This window comes from Erythrolamprus reginae, chromosome 2 (genome assembly GCF_031021105.1).
Source record: "Erythrolamprus reginae isolate rEryReg1 chromosome 2, rEryReg1.hap1, whole genome shotgun sequence".
NCBI lineage: Eukaryota > Metazoa > Chordata > Lepidosauria > Squamata > Dipsadidae > Erythrolamprus > Erythrolamprus reginae.
In genome coordinates, this window is record NC_091951.1 from 56,989,740 (window position 1) to 57,016,555 (window position 26,816).

Consider the following 26,816-nt stretch of genomic DNA (forward strand, 5'->3'; position numbering starts at 1 on the left):
GTAATAGTACTTGATTTGATCTGATTACCAGGTATAGATTTTGGACACTGTCCAGGATTCTACCTTTTCTGTCTCCTGTATATTATTATAACAACAACAACAGAGTTGGAAGGGACTTTGGAGGTTTTCTAATCCAACCCCTGCTTAGGCAGGAAACCCTGCACTACTTCAGACAAATGGTTATTCAACATCTTCTTAAAAACTTCTAATGTTGGAGCATTCACATATATATATCTCCTTTACATGCATAGGTTTACTTTTCTCTTTTAATGACTCTGTAATCATTAAATGCAATGGAGACATGCGTGAGTCAGGTTGATTGAATGGAACTTGAGCATTTACTGGCCAGCTGCCTTTCCTGATGCCTATGTCGAATTCGCAGCAGAATATAAACTCTCATTGTGGTCAAAGAGGGAAATATCTGTCGCTTACCTAGGATCGAAAACACAGCCGCCTGATTGTGAATTGAGAACTCGATCTTTAGGTCACCGTGCCACTCATATGTATACATCATTATAATCTAAGTTCATTCTAAGTGAACTGGAAATGAACAAACTCACTTCCTAATAATACTCAGTAGTAGACATGGGCTCATGAGATTAGATTAAATTCTTCCCCAGTTTTGTCTGTCCATCAATTATTAGATCACATGCTATAGTAGTAGTGTACCTGGGATTAAGGGGATGAAAATATTAGGATTTTTTTCTCCAACCCCATAATGTTCTGATAAATGAAGCAAACAAAACCAAATCCCTTTCACTGAAACGTGCTCCGCCTTTACTGTATCCAACATAAATATTGTCTGTCTTAGGTAGTCTTCTCATTGTCAATATTAGAAGAAGCCAGAGAAATGAGTATAAGGTGGATTAATAACTCTATAATGGATTCGGCAATCCACAATGGATTTTCACCATGAATAATTGAATTTCTATGAATTCCTTCCTCCTTTTATCCAACACCTATACACAGAAATGTCTTGCCTCTTTGTCCCTAGCTTCCAAGGTGATCCATTTTGTTTTGCAATAGTTTGCCAAGATCTCAAAGATATAAACATATATAAATCGTTCTGTACCAATGCAGAACAAACTGCGAAATAATGTACATGTGAGAATATCCATCACGCCATCTTACCACATCCTTCATCATTTGATATTGGAGCTAGACGGAAACTGACTAAAAATCTATTTGATACAGGGACAAAATCAAGGCAGGTAGATTCAATAAACTGTATAAGTCTTTTTTGTTTTGTTTTGCAGAAAGAGAAACTGAGGGAGACCAGGACGGCATCATTTCCACAGCATGTTTGAAGCAATTTCCTCGAGTGACAAGCTGTGTTTCGTCTTCCTGTACATTTAACCTCTAGATCTGGACAGCACATATTTGGGTTAGGCACATTTCTTTAGGGAATACTGGAATGGTTTCTTCAAATGACATTTTTCTAATTATTCTGTCAAGCATCAATCTGTGAAGTTTCTACATTCCTCAGAGCCCTGAATGACTGGGCAATCAGTGTTTTACTTATAGCCTAAGCATCAATTCCTCCAGAACACTTTTTCTCCTGCCGAAGAGGAGGGGAAGAGGGAGTAATAGGAGAAGAGACGGGGTTTCCAAGTACAGTGGTACCTCTACTTAAGAACTTCATTCGTTCTGTGACCAGGTTCTTAAGTAGAAACGTTCTTAAGAAAAAGCAATTTTTTTCCATAGGAATCAATGTAAAAGCAAATAATGCGTGCAAACCCATTAGGAAAGAAATAAAAGCTCAGAATTTGGGTGGGAGGAGGAGAAGGAAGAAGAGGAGGAGGACAGTCGCTGCCGAAGAAAGAAGGGTGAGGTGAGGGGAATAAAAAAAATCCAAAACTTTAAGGCTTAAAAAAAAAAAGAGGGACTCTGAGGCAGCGAGGAAGAGCACGCGCCTCCCATACACCTGGTGCGAGACTGCCTCCCATACACTGCCTCCCATACACTGCTACCTGCTGCCTCTTCCTTCCCATGTTGAAGGGCTCCCCACTCCTCTCGCTCGCTTTGTAACCAATGCCTTTCCTTCGCTGTGGTGACTCCTTGGCTGCCCAGAGTGAAGGAAGCATTTCTTTTCTCTGGGCGCTGGCAGAGGTTTATTCCCTCTCCAAGTGCCCAGAGAAAGGGAAATGCTTTGTTCGCTCTGGACTGCCAAAGCCTCTTTTTCGGGCTCGGGTTCTTAAGTAGAAAATGGTCCTCAAGAAGAGGCAAAATAATCTTGAACACCCGGTTCTTATCTAGAAAAGTTCTTAAGTAGAGGCGTTCTTAAGTAGAGGTACCACTTTATAGTCAACAGCAGAAATTCAGCACATCATAAGGGGCAGCTTATATTCAAATGCTAAATACAGCACTTGATCTTAGGGTTAAGCCTCTGTCTGCCTTCTACTAGGGATTGACAACAAGTGGGTATCTCCCCCAGCTATGGAAGCATGGAAATCTTTCAAAACAATATTTTTGTTGCTGAAATGCTTGGGGCAAAGGATCATTCATAATTCATAAGTCCATTTTGGGACTGAGCTTGACTTAAAGGCTCATTTAGGAACATCTGGCTTAATTTCAGGACCTTAATTATTTTGTTTTACGTATAGACTGATTTCAACTCTACACTTGATCAATTAACAAAATAGAATATATTATGCAATTTTTGAACAAAATAAATCAATTCCTTTTTGGCTTGGATGATAATAGCTACAGAGGTAGGTTCCTACCAGTGTGCCCCGGTAGTGGCCTGCTGATTGTGTAATTTGTGCGCGACAGCTCCGGTGCCGTCTTTGTCAGGCTGCCTCCCCCCCTCTCCAATTTTCAGGGTTTTTTGCTTCAGCGCATGCTCAGAAGCAAAATTGTGCAAGAGGACGTTGTCCCACACACAATTTTTTGGTGATTTTTTGCTTCTGCACACACATGGAAGCAAAATCACGCAAGGGGATGCTCGCACGCATGTGATTTTCAATTATTATTTTTATTTTGAGATGTGCGTGCAGCAGAACCTGCCACTGAAGAACTACTGTTACTTCTTCATGTGTTGCTTCCTGTGCCAATGGCAAAGTGTTCTGGGGAATGCAAAATTTTAGTATGAAAGAGAAATAGAGTATTAGTTGTTTAAGGGAAGGAAGAAATATATGTTTTAGGTTAGATACACCTATTGTCCAATTGGGAGTTCTGTATAAATGGCAGTTAAGTCTTAGGACAAAATATATAAACATAATTCTACTAAATCAAGGATGGTACATATGCTTTTTTGAACAGAAAGTCACTTTTGGCCTTGGAATTGTAGGCAGGGAGCTGTACTCGAAAACTAATGGGTGGTACCAGAACTGAATTAAACCTAACTGAATTTAAATTAGATGTATATTTAATTAAATTAAACAGAAAAGTATAGCATCCAGCCAATCTTTGCTGATCTAAAATAAGCTGAATGCAGAATCAAGTCTGGTTAAGGAAACTTAGGCTGTAAACTAAGATTAGGAAGCAAAACAAACAAACAAACAAAAACCAAAACAACCACAAAAAACAATAACACAGGAGAAGCCAGTGGCAAAAAATACTTCCATATTTCTGCCAAGGAAATAGCATCAGTGTGTCTGCACAATCATGATCCTTGGGCAGTTTGACCCTTCCACTGAGGAGTCAAAAAGAGGGCCATGAAAACATTTACTTACCACTCACATCCTGGACATAAATTATTTAAACTCTTACCCTCAAAATGATGCTACAGACCAGTGCACAGCAGAACAACTAGACACAAGAGCAATTTCCTCCCCTGCCCCCAAACGCCATCACTCTGCTAAAGAAATAATTCCCTCAACACTGTCAAACTATTCACTAAGGCTGCATTACTATTACTACTAGTCTTCTCATTGTTCCTATCACCCATCTCCTCCCAATTTTGACTGTAATGACTGTAACCTGCTGCTTATATCCTTACGACTTATATTAATATTGATTGTTTCCTGATTGCTTATTTGTACCCTATGACAATCATTAAGTATCATATGATTCTTGAAGAATGTATCTTTTCTTTTATGCACACTGAAAGCATATGCACCAATGACAATTCCATGTGCTTGTATCAAGGGAGGCTTTGGTTTTTACTATGATTCTTCCTACTTGTATTAAATGGTCTCCCTCCCTCCATCGCCACTCATTGAAAATTACCATTTGATGGAAGATTTTGAAAATCTCTGTGGGCCATGGGAGGTTTCTAGACCTCCACTCATACAGCTCTGTATTACCACCAAAAGAAAGTATGCCCAGCTCATATGGGACTTTGAATCAGGATCAATACGAACAGTACTGTTGAGCAGAAAGATGAGCCTTGCTGCTCTTTTCATGCATATAAGATCATGATTTTGCTTTAATCTTCTTCAAAGGAGGATATATATGCATGTAGGGAGGTGGGGCATATTAAAGAGATGATACAGTTTTTAGTAATAATTTAGAATTGGCTTTTTGGTCAAAAGACTTTTGCGGCCAGCAAATCTTCCTCCCCACTTCCAAAATATATTGTAAGATATTTCTTGCAACATCCCACAATATAAAAAGAAGCATATATAAGAGCGTATGAAATTTCTGATTAAAGGCAAGGGGTTTTTTTCCCCTTCCCCTAAACAATACACCGAGCACATACTCAATCAGTGGGTGAAGAGTAAAATCTCTAAGGAGCAGAAGGAACTAAACAATTCTGATACAGTTTCTGTGACTTTTCCACAAACGGTAATTTGTTCTTTTATATTTTTTTCAATGAAAAGTCATGCATTGCAGTCCCCAACCCTTTAAATCAAATGATTTGCTGGGTATCATAAGTTTCACCACCTACTATAAAATAATGACTCTGTGCATTTGTTTCCCTCCCTCTAACTGCTCTCCAATTCTGAACTGTAATTGATTTTTTCTCTCTCTTCTCAAAGGCTTGCTTCTTAAGGCCTATAACGAGATCAATAAAAGATAGCTTAATCAGGATGTAGCTTAAAAAAGTTAATTCTGCTCCCGCCAATGCATAGCTTAAGAAAAAGGGGGGGGGGGGGGGGGGAGAAAAAGAATCCCAGAAAGAAGGAAACCTATAAAAAGGCTCATTTTTAACAAGCATCCTTTTCTGCTTCCCGGTGATATGATTAATATCCAAATAAATAAATAACAACCCTTTTGTCAATGGTGCTCTGTGTTTTCTGCTTTTAATGTGCTTACTTTAATCACCCACACTTGACATTACCTTGTCAACGTAGATAATGCTTCGCTGGCTCTTCTGCTTAATAAAATTCTCAGTTGGAGTTTGTGAACACAACTCAATCTGGCAAGTGCTTGCCAAGCAAGTGAAAGATTCCCCTTTCCCCTCTCAAACATGACATTTCAACAATGATCTTTGCTCTTCTTTAAAATCCCCGGATTGGACATATCCAAGACTTCTTTCAGACGCAAATGGTTCCCCTTAGGATATAAGATATCATGGTATGTTGGTGGCCCACTTTATAAATATTGGAAGCTGGCAACTCACCCTGTTGTCTCCAAGGAAATCCCTCTCCCTCATCTTCTTCATCCTGGTTTTTAAGTAGAATGGACATTCTATGCAAGGGGGTGGGAAGTGAATATATTCATGACAGTCTGATTCTTATTGAAGGTGAAGAATTGCACAATCAACCCTTCATACATGTCTCTCCACTGATTGCTACTGTCACTCCTTTAGCTGCTCCAAGCTAAAGAGGAGAATAAGTGCTGCACCTCCACCACTTAAATTGCTCTGCCAACCCAGTAATTTCCTCAACCAGCCTGAGCAAAACCAGCATTGTCCTTTGAAAATTTGTTTTCCTCTTCCATAAGCAAAAGCAATTCTATGCAATGCCATCTAGGCTTCTGTCAGGCTTCATTCAAATGCATAAGGCTTGTTTCAGAGGCCAAGTTATTTATTTATTTTTTAACTGTTTTACTCTTGGCACAAGACATCTAGAATAGAATTTCTTCATTTTCTTCTCAACATTTGCATCCTGCCTTTTCCAAGAAGCCTTTCAGACAATAGCAGACAAAAACAAATGACGGACATAATTCAGGTTAAGAGATACACAACGAAATATGTACATATATATTTCTGTCTCTCTCTCTCTTTGTGTGTGTGTGTATATAAATATAAATTTTTAAAATGCACCACACAAAAATTTGTGACTTAGCGAGCTACTTTGTATTTTACATGTTGGTAATATTTTCATCACAAAAATTAGAAGAAGTATACACATGATTAAATAGTATAGTTTTTATAGTCATTGTGCATCATGATAGAATGAAATTGGACTCCAGGAAGGATGTCTCCGTGACGTCAAAGCTCCGCCCATGGAATTCCCTATTGGGATTCTCCACCTCCGTTTGAGCCTCCTGACCGGCCCGACAGCTCCGCGGCTTTTCTGTAAAAGTGACAGCCGGGCAGTGGGGCTTCTCAGCGTCCTCCTGAACCTGAACGCTGAACCCGAACTTTTGCCGAACTTCCTGGTTCGGCGTTCGGGAGAATGATGAGAAGCCCCCGGGTTGTTTCAAAATGCGACAGCCGGGCGGCGTGGCTTCTCAGCGGTCTCCGGAACGCCGAACCTGGAAGTTCGGCAAAAGTTCGGGTTTGGCGTTCGGGTTCAGGAGCACACCGAGAAGTCCCCTAGCTGTTTCAAAAGGCGACAGCCGGGTGGCGGGGCTTCTCGGCGGTCACCAGAACTTTTGTCGAACTTCCGGGTTCGGCGTTCGGGTGGCGGGTTCGTAAGACAGAAAAAGTTCGGAAGAATAGGCAAAAAATTGCCGAACCCCGGGTTTGTATCTCGGAAAGTTCGTATGATGAGGGGTTTATATCACAAGGTACCACTGTTATAAAGAATAACCCCTATGCAAGTAATTAGGGGAGAAAAATAAAAAAAAGAAAGAGAAAAACTAGTCATACGTTTCTGCGTGTGTGTGGAATGATTGCGGTCATGTTTAACAGTCTGACAGCCCAAGGATAGAAACATAGAAACATAGAAGATTGATGGCAGAAAAAGACCTCATGGTCCATCTAGTCTGCCTTTGTACTATTTCCTGTATTTTATCTTAGGATGGATATATGTTTATCCCAGGCATGTTTAAATTCAGTTACTGCGGATTTACCAACCACGTCTACTGGAAGTTTGTTCCAAGCATCTACTGCTCTTTCAGTAAAATAATATTTTTTCACGTTGCTTCTGATCTTTCCCCCAACTAACCTCAGATTGTGCCCCCTTGTTCTTGTGTTCATTTTCCTATTAGAAATTACTGTCAATCTATCCAAATAGTCAGGTCAGTTAAAAACATTCCCCTCCTTATTTCTCCAATTTGGAACAGTCTAAATGTGAGAGTTTGAACAGTGTACAAGGAATTTCCAACTTTTACTTGCTATAGGACAAGAAGCTTAAAAGCCATTTTAGGCTACAATCTCATATGTGTCGACTCAGAAGTGAGTTTAGGGCTTGTATAGGATTACAACCGTTATCAAGTGGAAGCACAGAAGTAATCTAATTATATGATTCAACCATGCAGAGCTCCCCTCCCCCCTCTCAAGTTAGTAAACAGAGTAATATTTTGATAGTTGAGGATTAAAGTACACTGTATTGGCATGAAACTTTTTCACAGCATGAAAAGAAGTCAGCATGGATACGGCTCTAAATAATACAGAAAATAGAAAGGAATTTTAAAGCCTTTCCATGGCCCTAGTTACTGAATTGATTAAAAATATAATAAAATAATCTTAAACATAGAATATTCTGGTTCTTCCAAGTACTCTGATTTACATAGGGCTATGATTTTAATATTCCCATAGAAACATAGAAACATAGAAGTCTGACGGCAGAAAAAGACCTCATGGTCCATCTAGTCTGCCTTTATACTATTTTCTGTATTTTATCTTACAATGGATATATGTTTATCCCCGGCATGTTTAAATTCAGTTACTGTGGATTTATCTACCACGTCTGCTGGAAGTTTGTTCCAAGGATCTACTACTCTTTCAGTAAAATAATATTTTCTCATGTTGCTTTTGATCCTTCCCCTAACCAACTTCAGATTGTGTCCCCTTGTTCTTGTGTTCACTTTCCTATTAAAAATACTTCCCTCCTGGAACTTATTTAACCCTTTGACATATTTAAATGTTTCGATCATGTCCCACCTTTTCCTTCTGTCCTCCAGACTATACAGATTGAGTTCATGAAGTCTTTCCTGATATGTTTTATGCTTAAGACCTTCCACCATTCTTGTAGCCCGTCTTTGGACCCGTTCAATTTTGTCAATATCGTTTTGTAGGTGAGGTCTCCAGAACTGAACACAGTATTCCAAATGTGGTCTCACCAGCGCTCTATATAGCGGGATCATAATCTCCCTCTTCCTGCTTGTTATACCTCTATATATCTTAAAGTACAGCAATAAGTCTGAAACTGTATGGGATGCTGGGGTGTGAGGGATGATAGGAAAGCAGCAAATAAAATAAAATAAAAATAGAGACAACAGAGAACAGGAGAAAAGATTTGTTTTCAACTTGAAACAAGCCATTTATAAGAAGACACAAGACCCAGAGCATTTTGATGATTTGATATTCTAGAACAAAATCTGTATCCTAATTCTGTTGTCAATATAAATTCACACAGTTGCTATGGGAACTAGCAGTTTAGTCAGGGTCACGGAAATAACAGCAGACAAGGAATGTAATCTAAAGCAGAGTCTGTGAAAGAAGTCCATAAGTGGTTTTGCTTTTAAAAGGAGTGCACAGCAGATTAGTTAAAATCCAGTCCTGAGTTCCAAGAGCCAGGTCAATATTGTCAGCCACCCAAGAGGAGAATCCACACAAACATCAAAGCAGAACCAGAAACCAGGGAGTTGCTTTCAATGGGGTTATCATGACTGCTTCTTAAATCAAGGAACTTACCCCCTTGTTTTACAAAATGTTTCCTTCTGGTCTGCCTGGAAAGGCTGACACCAGCAGATCAATGAAAGGCTATTTGAAAAAAGCTATTTTGCTTTAATCAAGATTGTGATAGAAGTGAGAAACTGACAAGAAAACAGCCCAAACTTCAGTAATAATGCTAATCAGCATCTTGAATTACATTTTGGAGCTCGCTGAAAGCTAGTGCAGCTTACAAAGCAGGAGTATATTATACCATATTGAGAGGCACCAACAACTAGCTAGCTAGCTATGTTCCAGGTCAATTTCAGCCTTTAAATGTTCTTCAAGGGCAAACCTATATGAAGTCCATTAAAGTATTCCAAATTGGAGAGATGAGTCACAATGAACAATGCTTCCTGATCCAGGAATAGACACAATTTGTGCATAAGATGATCCTTTGGAGAGGTCCTCTATCCTCAGCTGCCACCTGCTCCACAAGCAGGAATTGTGAGTCCAAGAAGACTTCCTCTTTGAGAAGAACCAAGCAGCTATAGTGCAAAAAATCCATAGGACATCATTCCAGAATATCTCAATATAGAGAGGTCTTACCATATCCACAAAGGCCTCCTAACTTTACAATATCCACAAAAGTTGAGTTGTAAGCTATCATAATTCACAAAATATCATAATATATTAAAATCAACTGTATTTTCTTTGCTGATGATGTAAAACTATTCAACACCACTGACAATGCTGCTACCCTTCAAAAAAACCTTGACTATGTGTCAGAATGGTCAAACAAGTGGCAACTTCAAATCTCAATCAATAAATGCTGTCTTATATGTTGGCAAAAAAAAATCAGAACATAAAATACAAACTGGATGGACATGACTTTGTAGATGACTCAACATGTCAAAGACCTTGGAGTAGTTATCTCTAGTGATCTATGTATGATATTGCAAAAAAAAAGCATTCAGAGTTGTTAATCCAGTGTAGAAACATAGAAGACTGACGGCAGAAAAAGACCTCATGTCTGCCCTTATACTATTTTTTGTATTTTATCTTAGGATGGATATATGTTTATCCCAGGCATGTTTAAATTCAGTTACTGTGGATTTACCAACCACGTCTGCTGGAGGTTTGTTCCAAGGATCTACGACTCTTTCAGTAAAATAATATTTTCTCATGTTGCTTTTGATCTTTCCCCCAACTAACTTCAGATTGTGTCCCCTTGTTCTTGTGTTCACTTTTCTATTAAAAGCACTTCCCTCCTGAACCTTATTTAACCCTTTGACATATTTAAATGTTTCAATCATGTCCCCCTTTTCCTTCTATCCTCCAGACTATACAGATTGAGTTCATTAAGTCTTTCCTGACACGTTTTATGCTTAAGACCTTCCACCATTCTTGTAGCCCGTCTTTGGACCCGTTCAATTTTGTCAATATCTTTTTGTAGGTGAGGTCTCCAGAACTGAACACAGTATTCCAAATGTGGTCTCACCAGCGCTCTATATAGCGGGATCACAATCTCCCTCTTCCTGCTTGTTATACCTCTAGCTATGCAGCCAAGCATCCTACTTGCTTTTCCTACCGCCCAACCATACTGCTCACCCATTTTGAGACTGTCAGAAATCACTACCCCTAAATCCTTCTTTTCTGAAGTTTTTGCTAACACAGAACTGCCAAAGTGTAGCTTCTTCTCTGGTAATATTGTGCTGCTAGAGCATACAAACCACTTGCTAGACCAATTCTTGAATATAGCTAACCCATTTGGAACCTGCACTGCATATCGGACATTAATACAATTGAGAGAGTCAGAGATATTTCACAAGAAGAGTCCTCCACTCCTCTACTTGCAACAGAATACCTTTTGCCACTAGACTTGAAATTTTTGACTTAGACGATTTACAACTACGCCGCCTTTGGCCTGACCTAGGCGTAGTACATGAAATTATTTACTACAATAATGTCTACTTTCGCTTCAACCACAACAATACTCAAGCACACAATAGATACAAACTTAAGGTAAACAGCACCAAACTTGATTGCAGGAAATATGACTTCAGCAATAGACTAATCAATGCCCGGAATACACTACTTATTTATTTTTTATTATTTTATTTATTTATTTATTTTGTCCAATACACAATGAGGGTTTTAGTGGGTATATATCTATATACACATAGTAAAATACATGATGAAGGTTGTAGAGGAGATACTCATAGTAAAATATATCTAAGAAAGAATAGAAAAGAAGGTATAGTAATAGAAATGAAAGAATAGAAGAGATATAGGAATAGAAGAAAGGTATAGGAGATGTAGGAGAGCAATAGGACAGGGGACGGAAGGCCCTCTAGTGCACTTGTACTCACCCCTTACTGACCTCTTAGGAATCTGGATAGGTCAACCGTAGATAATCTAAGGATAAAGTGTTGGGGGTTTGGGGATGACACTATGGAGTCCGGTAATGAGTTCCACGCTTCGACAACTCGGTTACTGAAGTCATATTTTTTACAGTCAAGTTTGGAGCGGTTAATCTTAAGTTTAAATCTGTTGTGTGCTCGTGTTGTTGTGGTTGAAGCTGAAGTAGTCACCGACAGGCAGGACATTGCAGCATATGATCTTGTGGGCAATACTTAGATCTTGTTTAAGGCGTCTTAGTTCTAAACTTGGCTCTGTGGTTTCTTCCCCAAACCCCCAAAACTTTAACCTTAGACCATCTACTGTTGACCTCACCCCATTCCTAAGAGGTCTATAAGGGACGTACATAAGCGCACAACATGTCTACTGTTCCTGTCCTACTGTCCCCTTTTATTCATATCCATTTCATGTATTAATAACCATGTTTATACCTATTTTGTTATCTAATACACGCTGAACTAACTAACTGACTGACTGATTGACTAACTCACTGACTAAATATTCCATCATCTGAGCTATACGAGCTTATATTCAGGTCCTTCTTAAAATCCTTGTAACTTATTCTTATTTTAGAAGCAAGTTATTCTGGACTATTTTCCCCCCAGATGGTGTAAGAAATCTTAAAATGCTATTATATAATTGAAGCTTAGATACCGTAGGTTTTTACGGAGGTTTATTTAAGATGCTACGGTCTGAAAATGTAGACCGCCAACTATACCTTTAATAATAGCTATGGGGAGAACCAGGAATATATCCCTTAAAAGAATGCAGTCAGATTTGCTTTTTATTGCCCACATACCAGATCCATTTTATGCAGGGGGTGGGTTCCAACTTACCTCACTGCTGGTTCACTCCTGCACATGTGCACTAACAAAAAATCTGAAAAAATAAAAATAATTTTAAAAAGCCGAAAGAATGATGGCGACCACATGCACGGTGCCGGAACTCAGATTCTGTGAATCCGCAGAAGGATTTATTTTTTTTAAAAAAGATGGCGGCATCCACGGAACGGCACTTACTGATCCAGTTTGGTGACATCATTGTGATATCACCAGCCAGTCATTACAGGTTTGGATGAACTGGTCCGAACCGGGAGGGACCCACCCCTGATTTTATGACAACCACCTGCCCTTCACACAATACTTTATTTATGAGTACTTCCTGGATGCTGCTATTCAGCTAATTCTGAATCCATCAGTTGTGTCATCTAGCCCACATGTTATCATTTTATTAATGAGGATATTATGAGAAACTTGCTGGCATGTTCGCGGAGATCAAAGTACAACTCTGATGTATTATGCTAGTTACTCTGCCAGAAAAGAAAATAGGGTTAGTCTGACATTACTCGCTTATGGCAGCCAAGAAGCTGTGTGAATATCTTCTCCTTCACAACATGATTTATCTCTGGCAATCTGCACCCTCCCATGGTTCAGTTGAACTCCAAAGAAAATTCTCTATTTTTTCCCCCCAGAAGCAGGTCTACTGTTATTGCCACTAGAATTAGCAGAGAATTTCCTCTTCCTCTGGGGAAATTCAGAGAAATTCTCTAATTGTTTTGTTCACAAATATGAAGGACAATCTTGAAAGACAATCTCCAGTGGTCCCTTGACTTTCGCAGGTCCAATTTTTGCGGAGAGGCCATACCACGGGTTTTCAAAAAATATTAATTTAAAAAAAATACTTTTTTTTAACAAAACGGGTTTTCCTGTGGCCGCCCGATATACAATACTGTGCATTTTAACTCTCCTCCTCCCCACCTAACCCAGCCATCCTGCTTCTTTAAATAAAAGCTCCGCTTCCGCCCCAGCCTCCTGATCCCTCCCCTTTAATTCCCGGAGTGTTGATACACTCCACTTGAAGCCGAGCCTTAGTCTGGAGGACAGTCTTAGCCGAGTCTGCAGGACAGAAGGAAAAGGGGGGACATGATCGAAACATTGAAATATATTAAAGGGTTAAATAAGGTCCAAGAGGGAAGTGTTTTTAATAGGAAAGTGAACACAAGAACAAGGGGACACAATCTGAAGTTAGTTGGGGGAAAGATCAAAAGCAACATGAGAAAATATTATTTTACTGAAAGAGTAGTAGATCCTTGGAACAAACTTCCAGCAGACGTGGTAGATAAATCCACAGTAACTGAATTTAAACATGCCTGGGAGAAACATATATCCATCCTAAGATAAAATACAGAAAATAGTATAAGGGCAGACTAAATGACCATGAGGTCTTTTTCTGCCGTCAGACTTTTATGTTTCTATGTTTCTATGTTACTGCTGCCCGCCGCCGCCACCTCTTCTTCCCCCACCCACCTAAGCTGTCTCCCTTAGTGGTAGCTTCCGACCTCCCTGCTGACCAGCATGGAATCCCGGCTTCGAGTCCTGGCCTCGATCCCTCTTGCCTTGAGCTTCCTCTTCCCCTGCCCTGACCCTGTGCGGCTTGGAACGTATCCCCTGCGAAAGTCAAGGGACCACTATATATCCTCTAGTTTTTACTAGAGAAAAATTCTATAAAGCATATCAGTGCCTTAGGTTAGGTTAGGTTAGGTTTATTGGATTTATATGCCGCCCCTCTCCGCAAACTCGGGGCGGCTCACAACAATAATAAAAAACAGTACAGTACACAATACCAAATCCAATGCCCACCCATCCAGTTCCAATTTAAATTAATAATCTCATAAAAAACAGTATATATAAAAAACAGGCACACAGTCAATCAATCAACAAAACAACATGGGCAAGGGGGAGCTGTTTTAGTTCCCCCATGCCTGACGGCAAAGGTGGGTCTTAAGGAGTTTACGAAAGGCAGGGAGGGTGGGGGCAATCCTAATCTCAGGGGGGAGCTGGTTCCAGAGGGTCGGGGCCCCCACAGAGAAGGCTCTTCCCCTGGGTCCCGCCAGACGACATTGTTTAGTCGACGGGACCCGGAGAAGGCCAACTCTGTGGGACCTAACCGGTCGCTGGGATTCGTGCGGCAGGAGGCGGTCCCGAAGATATTCTGGTCCGGTGCCATGAAGGGCTTTATAGGTCATAACCAACACTTTGAATTGTGACCGGAAACTGATCGGCAGCCAATGCAGACTGCGGAGTGTTGGAGTAATATGGGCATACTTGGAGAAGCCCATAATTGCTCTCGCAGCTGCATTCTGCACGATCTGAAGTTTCCAAACACTCTTCAAAGGTAGCCCCATGTAGAGAGCGTTACAGTAGTCGAGCCTCGAGGTGATGAGTGCATGAGTGACTGTGAGCAATGAGTCCCGGTCCAGATAGGGCCTTGTTCACATCAGGCTGCTTATTCATATTTCTACTGGCGCAGGACTTTATAACTAAGTTTGATAAAGCCTACATTAGTCCAAGCAACCTGTTATGTTCATTTTTTAAGAAGTGTATTAAATCACTTCTCTATCCAATGGATTGAAAAATGCTCACGCAGCAAACAAAGGTTTTGCCTAGAAATAAGGAAGGACAGCACACTAAATCACAAAATGCTTGCTTCCCAAAAGGGGAGTGGAAAATGGAGAAACCTTCTGAAACAAATTTAAATGCACTGAAAAGAACAACACACACACACACACACACAAGAAAATTGCTTTCCTGAAATTGTAGTTGTCAGTAAAATGCAGACTTTTAGAAAATACTGCAGCAAAATCATGGATGAATAAGTAGTATTTTAATTGCATTTTTTATTTCTATTAAAAAACCTCAATCAGATTTTACAGCCAGACATTGAGGGGGGAAAAAACCAACACAAATACTTAAAAGACACAATTCAGAATTTTGAAATACATTATTTCACTTTTTAAAATAAAATAAAGTAAAACAAAATACTGTGTTACAGGATCTAAAACTAGTATATTCTCACTGGAAACAAGCTCCTGAACCAGGATAGATTCTTTGATACGTTGATATTTTAATTATAGGTCAAATTATTTATCCCCATTTGGTATTTTGTCTGTATCCGAAATAGATGTCCCCATTTTTCTAGAAAAAAATTCCACATATATCTGATTGCAAAGTGCTGAAAATGAGTTCATGCCATATAATCATCCAAGCAACCTTCTTCTAGAAAATGTTCCAAAATAATAGCAATAGCTATTAATTTTTGGACTTCCCCTGCTAAAAGAGGCTGAACATTTACCTTTTTTTGGTTCTTTTATATCCAACAATTAGTCATGAGTATTTTCTCTGATACAGGTCCTCTAGTATGTTAATAGAGATACTTTACCATCCTTGCTAATCAGGTACTTTTAGAGATTCAAAAAAGTAACTTTGGAAGCTATATTTATACGAAGAATGTGATGGTTTACGTGTTTTACTACTATAGGTAAACAAAGCTTTACCCTGCCAGTCACGTCTGACTCTAGAGGGCACTACTCATCTCTGATTCACAATTGAAGAGTCAGCGTTGAGTGAAGATGCCTCCAAGGTCATGTGGTTGGTATGACCATGTGATGAAGATGCACAGAATGCTGTTATATTCCCATCAAAGTGGTACCTATTTATCTACTTGAATTTGCAAGTAGATTTCAAACTGCTGGGTAGGAAGGAACTGGAGCAAGAACAGGAGTTATCCCATCACATGATACTTGAGTCTCAACTTTCCAATCTTCCGGTCAACAAGCCCAACGCCTTAAATACTTGGCCACTGTGCCTTACTTTAGCAGTAAACTATTGCCTTGTCCCTAGATACAGCTTCCTAAGCACGTCAGGAAATATGGGTTGTAATCTAAGGCTACAAATGCAATTCCCATTAACAATTTTTTTTCCATTATGCCATTCTACCCCCCACAGCTTAGAAACAACTTAATTCTGTGCTCTTCGCACCAGGCTTTGACAGTATTCTTTCCCTCCCTCCCAAAAAATAAACCCAAGCAATAAACCAAAGATGTTTTCACACTGTTCAAAGAACAACTAGGCAATGAGGCATGTAAAAGATACATGGCATTTGAATTAGAATGCAAAATACTTGTTAATGACCATAGAAAAATGTGGTTGGTTCTCTATTACTTAATGACATGCAATTTGACAAGTCAAACAAATCCACTGCTGTCATAATGCATTACATCTGAAACTGAGTGCTATTTACATTTCATTTCATCTCATTCAGAATTAGGCACTGGGCAATTGAGGGTTTTCTAAAAAAAAGAGAGAGAATTCTTAGCCAAAAAGTATGATCTATTAAAAGTGACATCTTTTTCATTTTCAATATATTCAGTGAACCTTGAGTGTATAACTAGGGACTTGATTTTAGTGATTTTAATAGTAGTCAAACACACTTTATCTTAACACTATTTTTCCTAAGAAAATCTTTATGAGGTGGAGTTGGTGGCGTTATCTTTGATTGGTTGTTTGCTTGCAGATTTCTTAACATTTTTATTATCTCTTCTGAATTGTGTGTAAATGTGATTTACTCTTATGTGTACACTGATGGCAGATTTTCCTAAATGCTGAGCTTCCAAGAATTCTTTAGCACAGAGGTGTCAAACTTGGGGCCCAAAGGCTGCCTGGGCACACCCACATCTGGTTTACCGAAGGGGAGGAAATTGTGATACATAATATGATGATGTGACACTACGAGTTTGATACCCCTGCCTAGAGTTTGGGGATTTGTCTAGGATAGTCACGGTTTCTCAGTTGAAACTATGATTGAGTCTGTTCATGCGTTGTAAGATTAAGGAGTTTTCCATTAATCTCAACTGTAATCTGTAACCTGGGGGATCTCCTAGTTTCACGACTCCTGCTTGACGAATAGGTGACAATTGTAGCTTGGAGGGCCTTTGCGCAACTTTGTCTTATGGTCCAATTAGTCTCATTCCTGAACCAGTAAACCCTGCTTACATGCCTCAGTTACTTCTAGATTGGACTACCATAATGTTCTCAACATAGGGCTGACTGACTTTGAAGAATATTTGAAAGCTTCAATCGATACAAATCAAGAAATAATCAAGGAGAAATTCAAACTCCCACCAACATTGGCAGACCAAGCTATGTCATAATGTTATCTAGTCGGGTAATGAAAGCACCTAAGGGTAGAACAAGAATCAACGGGTAGAAACTAAACAAAGATAGAAGTAACTTACAACTAAGGAGAAATTTCTTCACAGCTTGAACAATTAATTGGTGGAACAGCTTGCCTCCAGAAGTTGTGAAGGCTCCCAAACTGGGAGTTTTTAAGAAGATGTTGGATAACCATTTGTCTGAAGTAGTGTACGGTTTCCTGCCTAAGCAGGAGGTTGGACTAGAAGACCTCCAAGATCCCTTCCAACTAAGATGTTATTGTTGTTGTTGTTGTTGTTGTTGTTGTTATTCTTCCTCAACCTACAATCATTTGTTAACAATTGTTCGAAGTTATAATGATAGACAGCTAAAATTGACTTACAACCAGTTCTCGACTGTCGCGCCATCATGGAATCAAAATTTGGATTCTTGGCAACTAGCATGTATTTGGAATGGTTGCAATGTCTCGGGGTCAAGTAATTGGCACGTTATCTGCCCAGTTGGCTTCTGATCAGCAAAGTCAATGTGGGAAGTCAGATTCACTTAACAATCACATGATTCACTTAATAACTGCAGTAATTTGGGACAAAACTCACTGTCTTGCTTAGCAATGAAAATTTTGGGCTCAGTTGTGGTCATAAATCATGGATTACCATCTGACTTCCAACAAGCCAAGTAGATTCACCTGACAACTGAGTTATTTACTCAATTGCAGTGATTTGTTTAATGTGGCAAACAAGTCATAAAATTAGACACAACTCACAACTTGCTTTGCAACAGAAATTGTGATTTAAATGGTGTCCATAAGTCAAGAATTACCGGTAACCCTATTCTAAATATGAACAATAATGGAAATAATATTGCTTATCTCCTTCAAGAAAACTTTTTAAACAATGTGTTATTTAAGAATGGATCATGTTAGTCCATATCTGTGCAATACACTTTTATTGTAACCAATCAAACTATCTCACAAGAGTTTTCTGAAACTCCTCATGATGTTAAATGTTTCTTGTTTAAAAGATCAAGAAAATCCAAACATTAAGGTAGGTGCTTAAGGCTGATAGAATTCAAAGTTAGTCATCAGTGGTTGACCAATGTATAGCTGATACTGGTCTTGTTAGATAAACCCTCAATGCTTCTTTTTGATCTCTTCCTAATTTAACTGAATTGAAATAGCTTTCTAAAAATATCAGAGTAAAGTGGTACCTTTACTTACGAACTTAATTCCTTCCGTGACCAGGTTCTTACATAGAAAAGTTTGTAAGAAGCCATTTTCCCATAGGAATCAATGTAAAAGCAAATAATGTGTGTGATTGGGGAAACCACAGGAGGGTGGAGGCCCTGTTTCCTCCCAGGAGATTCCTAGCGAGGCCCCATGGGGGCTTCTCCCCGCCTTTTCCAGCCCTGTTTCCTTCCAGGAGATTCCTGGAGAGGCCCCACAGAGGCTTCTCTCTGCCTTTTCCAGTTACAGTTTCGGAGGCTCAGGTTTATAAGTGGAAAATGGTTCTTGAGAAGAGGCAAAAAAAATCTTGAACACCTGGCTCTTATCTAGAAACGTTCATAAGTAGAGGCGTTCTTAGGTAGAGGTACTACTGTATCAGAAAATCACCCAACAATGTTTGGTCCAATGATGAATTCTCAGAAGGGATATATACCACTGACTTCATAAAAGCAGGCAAAACAGCTCCCTCACTTTTATCGTACTTTCTTATGTTACTACAAACACAGAGCGCGAGCATCCTAGAATTCTCACTCTCAGACTTAAAGGGAAGAGGACGACAGCATATAAATAAATGGTATGTGGGGATATGTGAATGGAAGGTCATAGAGAAGATATGGAAAAGAGATCAGGAACTAGTTTTTAAAGCACATTTCATAAATCTTTTTAGCCATTCTATTCAAATAGTGTGATTGGGGTTGAGTCGTAGTGGCGCGGTGGAAGTGTACAATATACTGCAGGCTACTTTTCCTGACTGCCGGATGCCTACAATTTTGAATCTCACCAGGCTCAAGGTTGACTCAGCCTTCCATCCTTCCAAAGCCGGTAAAATGAGGACCCAAATTGTTGGGGGAAATATGCTGACTCTGTAAACCGCTTAGAGAGGGCTGTAAAGCACTGCAAAGCAGTATATAAATCCAAGTGCTAGTGCTAAGTGCTATGAAAGTACATGGCAAGACAAGCTACTGTGAGGAAAACGTCTTCTAAAACTCCACATAATTGGTGGATACCTGCATTTAATGGGAGCTTGCTTGCTTGCAATATATCCTGTCAACTAAACAATGTCGCTTGGCGGGACCCAGGGGAACAGCCTTCTCTGTGGTGGCCCCGGCCCTCTGGAACCAACTCCCCCCAGAGATTAGAATTGCCCCCACCCTCCTTGCCTTTCGTAAGCTACTTAAAACCCACCTCTGCCGTCAGGCCTGGGGGAACTGAGATATTCTTTCCCCCTAGGCCTTCACAATTTTATGCATGGTATGTATGTATGTATGTCTGGTTTTTATATTAATGGGTTTTTAATCATTTTTACTATTGGATTATTTTGTATACTGTTTTATTATTGTTGTTAGCCACCCCTAGTCTCCGGAGAGGGGCGGCACACAAATCCAATAAATCAAATCAAATCAAATCCACGAAACCCCCTAATTAAATATTTATCCTCCAAAACTGAGGAAGGAATGGAGGGAGGGAGGGAAAGAGGGAGAGAAGGGGGAAAGAGAGATGGGAGAGAAAGAGGAAAGAGAGAGAGAGAGAGAGAAAGGGGAGGAGAGAGGAAAGAGGGAAGTTATCTCAGATGGCTTGTTGATATGAAACAAATCACCCTGGCTGCAGCAGTGCCAAAAGGGTATAAGCTAAAATCAGTCATGCTGAAGGGCCAAGGGACTAGAAGCTGGAAAGCAACTTCATTTATAGAAAGAACTGGAGGGGGAAAAACAGGGAGCAATAGCTGGAACACAGAGGAACACAGTCAAAGGAATGAGAGTTAAATGTTTTTTTTTAAAAGGATGGCAATAATTTCTATATGATTTGAAGTCTGCAACGTACAAACCTACAGGGCACCTGACAGTACCTAGCATGTCAAGACATGACATTCCTATTAGCAAGGTGCCCAAAGGCAAACACAGTTTTTAGCGGGCCACTTATTTCAGGGGTGGGGGGAGGGGGAGGGGGGAGAGGGAGGGAACACACCTTGTCTAGTGGGAAAGTTTAAGAAAGAAGCATCTGAAAGAGCATCACAGGGCAGGCAAGAACAAGAGCCGAGGCCGTTTAAAGAAACTAGAACAAAAGAACAAAGGGGTAAGGGGACAAATATCAAGGGACCAAAGCGCCTCTCTGGTGTTCAAGAAACAAGATAAATATTTTGCAGACATAAAGAGCTGAGGGCAAGCGAGCAATATTAAATCAAACAGATCAATAAAACAATGAAAAAAAGAGGAGCACATAAAACCAGGATCTGCAAAATCGAGACAGATTTTTTTTTCCCAAAAGGATCAACATAAACAGATATTCCAATAAAGCAGACCTTTCAATCAATCCAAGGGTGCGAACCGAAGCTTACAAATGCAAAGCTGTCCAGATGTGTTGAAGTACAATATCTATAATCCAAAGCCAGCAAAGTTGATAAGTATATTATAGGAGGAAATTGTGGAAGGATAGTGCCTTGCTGTGAGAAAGGCCTAATGAAGATGCAAAAATCTATATCAATAGTTTCCTATAGATTCCTATAGATTCTTATTTCCATTAAAGTCAAGAGGGCGTCCTTCTGTAGTCACCATCCAAACCAAAGAAACATAACTAAACTGGCTGTTCTACAATTTCTGCTCTAGAATTTAATATCCAATTTTTCTTTGGATACATTATTCCGGAAAAATGGGTGCTCCTTCATCCATGTGATTTTATAAAGCTAAAAAAGGTGTAAAAGCTTTCATTCCCCATTACCTTCACATCTTAATAAGATGGACAGAGCTAATCAGAATAATAACAACAATGAAAATAACAATAACAGCAACAATAATAATAAGTCTTTGAAGAGTCATGGGAACATACCCTGTTTCCCTGAAAATAAGTCACCCCCGAAAGTAAGACATGGGAGAGATTTCATAGAATTGCCTAATATAAGGCATCCCCCGAAAGTAAGTCTACGGAGAGGGGCGGCATACAAATCCAATAAATAAATAAATAAGACATAGGAGACCTTTTGTTTCGCAACATTCCTGAACAGAACATATATAACACTGCTGTCCATAAATTGCACCCCCAAATGCTGCATCAATTAGTTTTAAAACACATCCAATACGCATCCAACATGCGGCTGCATGTTTGGATGCATTTTTGCTGCAGCAGGATACAGGATACAATTAATTGGGGAAAAAAAATAAGACATCCCCTGAAAATAAGACGTAGCACATCTTTGGGAGCAAAAATTAATATAAGACGCTGTCTTATTTTTGGGGAAACACGGTAGTGGAAAACTTTATCGAAAATGAGAAGGTGAAGATCTTGTGGGACTTTCAAATACAGACAGATTGTCATTTGGAACACAACACGCCAGATATCACAGTTATTATTATTATTATTATTATTATTATTATTATTATTATTATTATTATTATTATTTATTGGATTTGTATGCCGCCCTTCTCCGCGGACTCGGGGCGGCTAACAACAGTGACAAAAAACAGAATGTAAAAATCCAATACTACAACAGCTAAAAAGCCTTGTTATAAAACCAATCATACATACAAACATACCATGCATAAATTGTAGAAGCCTAGGGGGAAAGATTATATTAATTCCCCCATGCCTGATGGCAGAGGTGGATTTTGAGGAGCTTAGTTGCCCAGAGCGAAGGGAGCATTTCTTTTTTCTGGGTGCTGGCAGAGGTTTATTCCCTCTCCAAGCGCCCAGACAAGGGAAAATGCTTCCTTCACTCTGGACTGCCAAAGCCTCCTTAAGCGCCACCAAAAGGTTCCTCTGGCAGCCCAGAAAAGCCCAAGATGGCTGGGATAAAGGGGGAATGACCCCCTTTCGTGGTGCTCTCAAATTTCCTGGGAAATTTTTCCGGGCTTGGGTACTTAAGTAGAAAATGGTTCTTAAGAATAGGCAAAAAGATCTTGAACACCCGGTTCTTATCTAGAAAAGTTCTTAAGTAGAGGCGTTCTTAAATAGAGATACCACTGTATTTTATTGGTACCTAAGTTGCTGGTAGCAACCCATATCAACCCTTGGTGCCAGTCAATAATATTTGTGATATATTTTGAAATGTTCGCTTGACTGAGTTTCATGTTTAATGAATAAAAAGTTTGTAATAATAATAATAATAATAATAACAATAATAATATAGTATCTGGCAGACTATGTAATGAAACAATAATGCTAATAATAGAGAAGAAAACAATATATGTAGCAAATGGCCCCCCTGCAAAGAAGAAGAAAAAAGCAGCGAACCACCCAACTAACTGCTGCAAAAGGATAACAGAAACCAATGCTTGCAGAACACCTAGAATCCTAAAGATCATGTATATTTGACCACTCAAGGATCTGTACAGATCTGTCTTTGACTTATGACCACAATTAAGGTAAGTCTTTCTGATGTTAAACAAGACAATTGATAAGTAAATGCCACACCATTTTATGACTTGCCCATGGAGATTCTCTTCTTGAATGAGAAGTCTTCCAAGAAAACAAAAACAAAAAAAGACCAATTGCTTTTTGGGACAACTAATTTTTATGACCTTCCTTACCATGGTTCTTAAGTGAATCCCTGCAGTTGTTATGTGAATCATGTGGTCATTAAATGAATCCACCTTCCACTATTGACTTCGCTTGCCAGAAGATCACAAAGGAGATAAATCACAAGAAACTGGGACACTACAACTGTTGTAAGTACATGCCAGTTGTCGAGCACCCAAATTCTGAACACATGACCGTGGGGACACTGCATTGGTTGTAAGGGCAAAGACCGGTTGTAAGTCACTTTTTCCATGCCATCATAACTTTAAATGGTCACTAATGAATGGTTGCAAGTCAAGGACTACTTGAGTATCACGATTTCTTAGGTCTATCTTAGGTCTACCTAAGATGCTATTTTAAAGTAGATTGAAAGAGATGAGACTTGTAGCTACTACACCTTCAGAAGGAACAGCACAGTGGTTGCAGTTTCACGATTTACATTTTTAAGGTCCATTTTTGGATTTAAAACAATTACAACAGTTCCTCTAGTAACCATTTGATGTTAAGATGTCATTGGAAAAAAAAAGACATACGATCAGTAGCGGGTTGCTACCGGTCCTCGGAGAGGGGCGACATACAAATCTAATAAATAATAATAATAATAATAATAATAATAATAATAATAATAATAATAATAATAATATTGGACAGCGCACTGGTAGCAATTGCTGCTCGTGCCGCTTCACTTAGCTTGCGCGTGCACATGTCCCAGCATGTTTTTGCTTCTGCGCATGCGCAGGAAGAAAACTCTTTCAAGAGGACGCAAGACAGAGAGAGAGAGAGAGAGAGAGATTTTGGTGATTTTTTGTTTCTGCATAGACGTGGAAGCAAGAAAATCACTGAAATCTCATGCCCCCGCATGTCCCCTTGCAAGATTTTGCTTCCTGCGCATGAGCAGAAGCAAAAACATGCTGGGATGCACGCACACGCATGAAAGCTAACCGAAGCTGCATGCACAGTGAACCGGTAGCGGCAATCATAGGAATCTGTCCCTGCTTATGGTCAATTTTCAGACAACCATTGCGGCAACCCAATGGTCATGTGATCAAAAATGTAGATGCTTGGCAACTGACTCGTATTTATGACAGTTGCAGCCATGTGATCCCCTATTGCAACCTTCTGACAAGCAGAATCAATGGGGAAGCCAGATTCACCTAACCACCATGGTTATTAATTTAACAACTGAAATGAATTCCTCTACAACCATGTCAAGAAAGGTTGTAAAATGGGACAGGCTAAACTTAACACATTTAGCAAAAGAGATTTCGGGGTCAATTGTGGTCATAAGTCGAGGACTACTTATGTAGTTGTTTGCATGTTATGTACAGCTGATATCTCCTGTTGAAGCCATGTTTTTATGTTTTACCTTGGGATCTGCAGTGAGCAATTTGAAGGCTTGATATACTTGTGCTTCTTTCACGCCTCCGCCAAGATCCAGGAAGTTGGCAGGCTCTCCACCATTAAGGGAAATTATATCACAGGTTGCCATTGCAAGTCCAGCACCATTCACTGTAATTAAGAGAGAGAGAGTTTAAATTGATTTTTTTTAAAAAAGACGACAAAAAACCGAACATGTGCAAATGCAGTTCCACAGTGCCAAGACCAAAAGAGAGGGAGAAGATAAAAGGGGGAAATAAAGCAGACGCAAGAAGAGGAAGGAACAGATGGAGGAAAAATTTAAACTTATGGAAAATATGGACATTTGCTTCCAAGTTCTATGAGTCTGACCCAAGGTGTCTCAATTTACGGAGTTTTTTTTTAAGGGGAGGGAGTACAGAAACACTAAATGAATAAATCACAGCCCAAGCAAGCAAATTGCCAAATGCTGCCAATTATATATTTCAAATGTGCACTGCTTATTCCAAGCAGTGAGAAAAAGATTTATGTCATCCTTCTGCTCTTTCTTATACTCCCCATCTATCTCAATGTATGACTCAGAAATAGCAAAAGTGGGGAATAAAGTACCACATCTCTTTTGAATGGGGAAAAAAAGTTTCCTCTTTTCCTTTTATATTAACAGAGGAGTACCTCTGGAAAGGTAAGGGACAAGAGGAGGTAGCTAAACACCTAGGAAGGAGAACATGCTATGTAAGCTGCAGAACATTTTACTGAAGTTAATTCCTCCTCCCCTGTTCTTGCATTCAATACAGCAGAGGAATAAAAAAGTAGTAACAAAAGCCAATTATAAAATCAGAAGAAACTCCATATTTCATGTCTTCATTTTATTCCTTCGCTTACCCGGATCCTTTAGTCAGTTTTGCAGTTTTATGGGCCGTGCCTAATTTCATTAATGTTACACAAAATAATGTCAACAACAAATTCTTTCTAATAATATGCTGTAAAAAAGTTGTCCTTTTAACAAATTCCCACTAGTTACAGTTTTGCCAACACCAGAAAATGGCTTAATTTTTCATTTTAAAAACTGTTGGGTTCTCTGTACCAGAGTTTGGAATTAATGAAGGGATTAAAAATCTAGGGACGGACGGACGGAAGGAAGGAAGGAAGGAAGGACAGAAGGAAGGAGGCAGGCAGGCAGGCAGGCAGGCAGGCAGGCAGGCAGGCAGGCAGGCAGGCAGGCAGGCAGGCAGGCAGGCAAGCAAGCAAGCAAGCAAGCAAGCAAGCAAGCAAGCAAGCAAGCAAGCAAGCAAGCAAGCAAGCAAGCAAGCAAGCAAGCAAGCAAGCAGGCAAGCTGTGGTTTCATAGAGCTAAAATACCAGTGGTATTCATCTAGTCTACAATCTATAAGTACTAGTCTACAATTCTTTAGGCAGCTATAAATTCAATCCTTGCCCAACCATTATGGAGGGAGTTAGGAATCAAATAGGAATTTTAGGCATGTTCTCAAGTGTCCTTAGCAAAATAAGTCCCCCCACCCTGGAAGTCTTTCTTTCTAGAAAACCAGTATTTCTTCATGAAAAACTCTTTACTTTTAAGGCATTTGTGCTAAGTCCCTGTAAAGAAGTTTGATCCAGTTCTTGTTTAGATGTGTGATGCTCGGCATATGATTTTTCAGACCAGACCAGGAAGTTATACCAATAGCGATTTTACTCACCAAAACAGGCAATGTTTCCATTCAGACCTATGTACTTTAAGTCGTAATGGGCAGCTTCATTTTCTATTGGTTCATTCTCGGATTTGTCATCCATGGCAAATATGGATTTTTGCCTGAACTCAGCATTGTCATCAAAATTTATCTTGGCATCAAAGCATACCACTAAATGGAAAAGGAAATAAAATGGAAGAAGAAGCAGAATTAGAATTCCACCCCTGGTTTTAGTGGCTTGCAAAAGCAGTTATCAAAAAGCAATACGCCACAAATCTATTAGTGTCAAAGGAATGTGTGTGTGTCTATGTGTGTTTCTGTTGAATCACCCTAGTATACCCAAACATGGGAAGGAGCACATTGCTTCTTTTTTGCCACTCAGCCCCTCCAGGGGACATTCAAGACAGTTCATTTTTATATATATGTGACATGAAAAGGAAGAGAGACCAGTATGGATCTATTTCAAGCTATTTAGCTCTCATCAGTTAGCCATACTATTACCGGGATTGCCTTATAGGCAGACTGCCTAGGTTCAAGTATGGCTAACTGATGAGAGTTAAATAGCTTGAAATAGTTCTATACTAGTCTCCCTTCCTTTTCATTATCAGCAAGAATATGTTAAACACAAACACCCACTTTTGCTGATAATGAAAAGGAATGGACACTAGTATAGATCTATTTCAAGCTATATGGGCTTTAAAGGCACTATAAAGTGGTATATAAGCCTAAATGCTATTGCTATGCTATGCTATTTTGCTCTCA

The 26,816-nt window shown here is 39.5% G+C and overlaps 1 protein-coding gene across 1 annotated transcript in view; it reads right to left on the reverse strand.

Annotated features, from left to right (window-relative positions):
- The window catches only part of SUCLG2 (succinate-CoA ligase GDP-forming subunit beta), a 366,453-nt gene that overhangs the window by 99,069 nt on the left and 240,568 nt on the right, over window positions 1–26,816 (reverse strand). Inside the window, exons 8-9 of the mRNA XM_070738185.1 lie at window positions 26,064–26,225; window positions 24,378–24,520 (exon numbers count right to left, since the gene is read on the reverse strand). Coding sequence (XP_070594286.1) covers window positions 24,378–24,520; window positions 26,064–26,225 — 305 coding nt within the window. The remainder of the gene's footprint in view (window positions 1–24,377; window positions 24,521–26,063; window positions 26,226–26,816) is intronic.